The 6,274-nt window shown below is 45.9% G+C and overlaps 1 protein-coding gene across 1 annotated transcript; it reads right to left on the minus strand.

Annotated features, from left to right (window-relative positions):
* Nucleotides 1-411: 411 nt before the first annotated feature.
* On the minus strand, nucleotides 412-6,271 carry CDCA5 (cell division cycle associated 5). Its single transcript, XM_080985509.1, has 6 exons — nucleotides 6,070-6,271; nucleotides 5,520-5,650; nucleotides 5,201-5,263; nucleotides 4,387-4,425; nucleotides 3,228-3,761; nucleotides 412-1,506 (listed from the first exon to the last, which is right to left on the minus strand). The coding sequence occupies exons 1-6, from the start codon at nucleotides 6,128-6,130 to the stop codon at nucleotides 1,426-1,428; spliced, it is 909 nt and encodes a 302-aa protein (XP_080841635.1). The 5' UTR covers nucleotides 6,131-6,271; the 3' UTR covers nucleotides 412-1,425.
* Nucleotides 6,272-6,274: the final 3 nt, after the last annotated feature.

The raw sequence follows: 6,274 nt of genomic DNA on the forward strand, positions 1-6,274 counted from the left end.
CCAAAGAGAAATTACTGTAATCTGTACAGCAGCACCCAATCGCCAGAGCTCTCCCCTTCCCCTAACTGCTCCATCCATTGAAACAGCACCGTTTGCAAGATTTATCAATTAGTATGACAAATCCAACATCCAGGAGAGGAAGCTCTCTCAGGTCCTATTTGGCAATTTTAGACATTTCACAAAAATGCTTCTCACAACTTAGTCAGCAGCTAAGCCCACCCTATGTAGATGCCAGGATCTTGATCCATCCCTTGTCTGTTGGTGGGACAACAGGGGAAGCATTTATAGGTAGCTGCTCTCCAGTATCTCAGATTTATCATGATTTAAAAGTCATTTATTATGGACACATCAATATAAACACTCTGGACAAGACCAGCCAGCAGAACTACAAAGGAAAACCAGGAAAGGATGAACATGAAAGTATTTTTTTTTATTAAACATATTATTGCTATAAAATGTTTTGAACCCAAACACGGCACACTACCCTCACTGCCCAGCCCTCGCAGTAATTTGTGCTTTTTGACATTTCTGCTAGCTTATACAACACACTGCATCACCATGAAGAAACTCTCCAAACCAACCAATGGAGCAGGTGTACATGGGGGAGTTCTTTTTCCAACAGGGAAATGTCAGCGTGAAGTGAGGGAATGCCCATTAATCCTTCTGTACTTACTCTTAAACAAGTGCACTGAGAAACAGAAACACAGCCAGAGAAAACCAGTGAAAGAGCCTCAGGCAACCACCCCACCTCACCATTAACAAGTACATGATAAGAATTACCAACCATGGATTAATGTCACTCTGTTGGTGACATTTCACTGCAAAAAAAGTAGTAATAAAATGTATCGCCCCTAAAAATCAAGAAGAGTTGGTATTTCACTCTATGCTCCAAAGTAGGAATTACAAATATCTAGAGTCTAGAAAGCCAGCACAGAATATATATGTTTTTTAGAAAAACCCACTGAATTTAAAAATACAGCAATGTTCTGGTGGTGCAATGATACCTTAAGCACATTTTGAATAGTCCAAGTAATTATTATTTACCTGCCAACCTATGAAGAAAAGGATAAACAGCCTTTTAAAAATACAGAATGAAAACAGAATGAACATAGGCAGATCATGCAGATGTGATGTTTCAAATGCACAAGACAGGCTATTTAGCAAGCATTACATGGGATGCAGCCAAAAGCTGTCGTCCTTGCCTCTGCCAGTGTCAGAACTCAAGGGAAAGTCATCACCCAGCAGCTGGACTTGTACAACATCATTATCCAGTTTGCAATTTGCCACCAAGTCCACCTGGCAGCAAAGAGATGTACTGCTTTCTGGGTTTGGAGAACCGGAAGAGCTCCACAGGACAAGCCCAAAATCTGTGAACAAAGAGCACTCAAGGAGCAGACAGGCAGCGCTCCAGTGAAAGAGGAGCCTTTATTCCACAAGGAGGTCAAATCTCTCTGCTTCTTCAAACTCCGCGTTCATCTGGGCTGCCCATTCATCCAGCTGTGATACCTGAAAAGGAACAGAGAGGCTTCAGCTAAAAGGGTGGCTCCACTTTGGTGACCCTACAAAATAAGAGTCAGTGGTGTCCAAACTTTTTTCAAAGAGGGCCAGATTTGATGCCACACGGGCCGGATTAGGTCTCTGAAACAGACTTTGCTGCCCCAAGACCAGGCATGTCCAAAGTGCCAGAAAGGCCAACAGTTTAGCAGCACAAAAGCGCTAAAAGGAGAAATGAGATTCTGCACTCTAGAGAGTTAAGCGTATTTGAAATGTATACCTTAATGTATGAACTGTGTGTGGTTAAAAAAAAGATTCAAATATTATAAAAATTAAGCAAACCTATGTTATTGTTTATGCATATTATAGGGCCCCGTGGAACTGTGCTTGTCACCCTTTTTTGAAAATAGGAAGCTGTACTTGTTAAAATCCCAAAATTCCCTGCCAAGGTGACCCAAGTTCTGAGACAAGTAAGACTGAACTCTACCACTGGAAGGGCTCTGCAAATTAAGAACATGAGCCTACAATTATTCTGCTAGATATGGGGATGGGAAAACATCTAAGCAGGGTGCTAACCATTGGGCAATGCTGCTCAGTAGAAGCAGCTTTCAAGGCATTAGCAAATATGGCCAACCGTTTCCTGTCTCCACACACGTGCCCTTCAGGCAATGTTTGAAATTCCCCAGGTGTTTTGCGACTGGCATGTGTCCAATTGCAACTGTGGAAATCTCAGGATGCCAGGTTGGCGACTGACATCTCCCATCAGGATGGCTCTTCAGCTTTCTTAAGCAGGTAAGCAGAAGAGCTTATTTATTGCATTTACACTCCACCTTTCCCCCCGAAGTAGTACAAGGTTCACCCACCCCTAGTGAATTCCTACAATGACCCTGTGAGGTAGATTAAGAAGCTATGACTGGTCCAAGGTCACCTAGTGAGCTTCATGACTGTGTGGGGATTTGAACCCTGACCTCCCAGGTCCTAGTCCGACAGTCTAACCACTACACTACCATGGCTTCCTACAGCACTTTTGCTCTGGGGCAGCTATATAAATTAAGTCAGTGAATAAATACGGGGAAAACAAAATGTCACTCAGTGAAGGATCTGAAATATTTTCCTTGAAACTTGAATTTGTTTTATTCTTGATTTTTTATTTGATGTTTTAGTGTGTTGTAAACCACTGAGGTTTTTTCTTTGAAATATAAAGCAGTATAGAAATGAATAACAACAAATTTCACTGGGGTGGGAGGGAAAGATGCCTAGACATTCCACTGTGGTGACTATAACCTAGATTTAAGGTGCCATTTAGTGATTATTTTATATATCTGAGTTTCTAACATTGCTTCCAGAATTGTCAGAGCGTAGCCATTTCTAGCCCTCCATGGTGCAACTTCAATAGCAAATAACTAGATATAGCACTTTAAAGTGCTCAATAAGGCTTCCTGTGTATTATCTAGTGGAGAGCCTTACAACAAGACCATGTTACACTTATCACAGGTGTAGGGAAATATTTTTCAGCCACAAGGCCAGATCTTTATCTCTCCAATCCCTGGGAAGCCCAATTTGACAGATGAGTGGGGACCCCCACATGTCAATCACTTGACATTGCAGTGATGTTAGGCGACTCTTTTCTTTTCAGCAGTGGAGCCCCAGGGGCCCAGTTGATGCAGACTTTAATGTCCATGCTATGTCCCCCTTTTATGCTTCCCACACTCCATCTGAAATGTTATACTTACATCAAATTGTGGCATCTTCTTCTTCCTTCGTTTTTCCCTGACAAATGAGATACCTGGGATGTCTGTGTCTCTCTCATCGATGGCTCCAGGTTCTGCCACTGTTGACTTCTGGGGAACAGCTGTGTTCACAGGAGAGATGTTGGCGAGCTCACCTGGAACCAGAAGCTTATCAAAGCCAAAAAGTGTTTGCCGCTTGACTGGGCCATGGGTAGGTGTGGAAGTGTCCGACAGGCCGGAGCTGGGAGACTCTTGTCGCCTCCCCAGGAAACTGTGGCTTAAGGGGTTCTCCAGGCGGCTGTAAGACCGGCGTACTCTTTTTGGCCTGGCCAGTTCTTGCTCGTCATCAGCACTGACTGGGGGCAGGAGGTCAGTCCCTGCCGGTAAGGCCTCGGCCTCAGGATGCAAAGAGCTGTGCAGGGGAGAAGGCTTCAGTTCCACCTTGGCATTAGTTTCAACCTCTGTGGTCCTCAGAGGAATGTTTTCAACCTCTATGGCTCTCAGAGGAATGTTTTCCTTGTCTTCTTTTAATGAATTCTGTAAGAGAAGATGCAAGCTTAACCTTCAATAGGAAAGGCTTCAGCAGGTGGCAGACTTAGCACGCTATGCTGAATAATGCTGAAAAGAATACTTTATATAGTGTTTTTGTATGCAATGTTTGGGAAGAAATAACAAACTAAATATTGATGTATGTAATTTTTATTTCTTAATTATATTTAGTGGTAGTATGGCTGTATTTTTTTTTTTAACATAAAATCATTCAATAAAAATTAATATTAAGAAAAAGAAAAAGAAAAGAATACTCCAGCAAGAATGCCAAATGATTAACTACCTGTCTTGGAATAAATTAATTTAAGCCTATTTGCATATAGCCAAAGTAACAATGTTATGTGCCTTTCAGGTATCAAATATATCCATATTCATTTGTAAATTAACAACCCATCACATTGCGGGTTGGGATCATCTTTAAATAGCTCTTTTTTCATTTCCTTGTGCAGCAACACACCAGAATCAAAGAGGCTTAAAATAATAATTATAATAGGAACAAGTGTGTCTGTCATTTACAGCATCCCTGCTCCAACATTGGCAAGTTAAAGTTCACAGCCCTGATGGAAAGGCGTGGCCTTTCTGTTAACCACAGAACCTGATGCTTGAGACTTACCCTTGGACTCCGACGAGGAATTAAGGCTGTTTCTTTTATCTGGTTTGGAAAAAGGAAAAGAAAACCCAAATGAAAATGTATTCTGCTGCCAGAACTGCTGCTCCTGGGGATCATGCCGCCTGAGGCGGTTGCCTCCCTGCTTCAGAGGGAGTGCAATCTCATCCAGAACAGGTAACAGAACTATTTCTTAGACATGGAACCATTCTTCCACAGGGCATCTTTCTTGCCAGGATTCAGATTCAGTTAACTGGCCCAGACCAACACTGCATTCAGGGTCTGATCCAGGGTCTGCATGTCCCCTCCTGATCTTCAAATTAAGGTAGATGCACTATAGCATTAACATTTTGCCAGTATTTGGATTTACTTGTTCTTTAAGAGCAAAGTGTAGATGGAAAGAAGAAGTGGTGAGCAGGTGTGAAGGACAGAGTATCACACAACTACAAGCAGCAGGGAGATTTTTTGGTGGTAGCAGCTTTTCCAACCTCCATCAGAAGCTTCAGCATGTCTTCTTTCAGTACAATTCTTCAAAAGATGTTGAGTTATAGTCCAATTCTTAGAGCAACCAGTTAACTACTAAGGAAATTTGTGAATTTCAAAACAGGAAACTTGATTTAACTATCTTTGCATCTGGTCACCCTAGAGTGGCATGTAAGTACAAAAAATTAATCAGAAGGGGATACTACATTTCAGTTTGGGCTTTAACTGGGGCTAAAAGTTAGAGGCTAAAGGTCGGGGTGGGGGGAGAGAGAATATCCATGGATGGCTCTCTCTGCACTAGCGGAAAATGGCACGAGGCCTCTGAAACTCTACATACCTGCCGATTTCGTGGCATGATCTTTTTCACAGTGACCGGCCGCATTGCAAATGGTCCAGATGTCTGTGGAGAAGACAAGTAACAATTGGAGTGAGTGCTGAACCTTAGTAGAAAGTGTTATGCTCCTTCTGTCTAAAAGAACCCCAACACCAGCCTTTTGCTAACAATTCCCTAGGCACATCAGCTGTCAAAAAAGCACACTGGTAGCAGCAGCAAAGTTCAAGCAGGAGGAGCGCACCCAGGGAAAACACACAGGCTGAGGCGTTTCCTGTCCTACTCGCAGCCTAGTCAGGAAAACAGGAGAAACGTTTCCACCCACCAGTTTGCCGCCTGGCACTTTGCTCGCCACCGGGCTCGGCTTCCCCTGCGACACGGGCTGAGCCGAGGGCGACGCGATCCTCTCCGACCGGCGCCGCCGCGAGGGAGAAGCAGCATCAGCATTAACAGCACCTGCGAGAAAGGGACCGAGAGAGGGGCGCTCAGCAGGAGCGAACCCCGGGGGGATCCGCCAAGATCTCCCGCGATCCCCCTGGGCGGCAGCTCTGGATGTTGCTCGTTCCCGCCGCCGCACCAACAGCGGCCACCCCAGGCGGGCTGGGCTCGGGCAAGACAGACGCACGTCCTGGGGGCAGGATCCCAGGCGGGGCCCCTTTGTGCGCAGCCAGGCCGCCAGCCAACGCGACCCCACAGCCGAGGGGGCCTGAAGGTCGCCCCAAAGGGAGGGAAGAGCGGGGCTAGGGGCGCTGAAGGAGAGACGGAAACGGCCTGACCGACTGCCGCCCCCACAAAATGGGCGCCTCTTCCTCTCTTTGCCCCCCACCGCCCCTGCTTATAACGGCCCTCTGGTAACGTGACCCCTCCCCGCTCACCTGCCCGGGCCTCCCCAGCGGAGCGAGCCCTTCTGGGCCCTGCGCGGCCTCCTCCCGCCATTGCGGCCTGCGGGCGGCTTCCCTTCAAGATCCTCTTCGCCGTTGAATTCGCCCGCCACTGCTTCGGCGGAAGTAGCGTAAGGGAAGAGGCGCGGCAAGGGAAGCCAGTCGCCGCTCTAGCGCCATCTTGGGAGAGGCCGCCGCA

This window comes from Podarcis pityusensis, assembly GCF_964106645.2.
Source record: "Podarcis pityusensis genome assembly, chromosome: 16".
NCBI classification, from domain to species: domain Eukaryota; kingdom Metazoa; phylum Chordata; class Lepidosauria; order Squamata; family Lacertidae; genus Podarcis; species Podarcis pityusensis.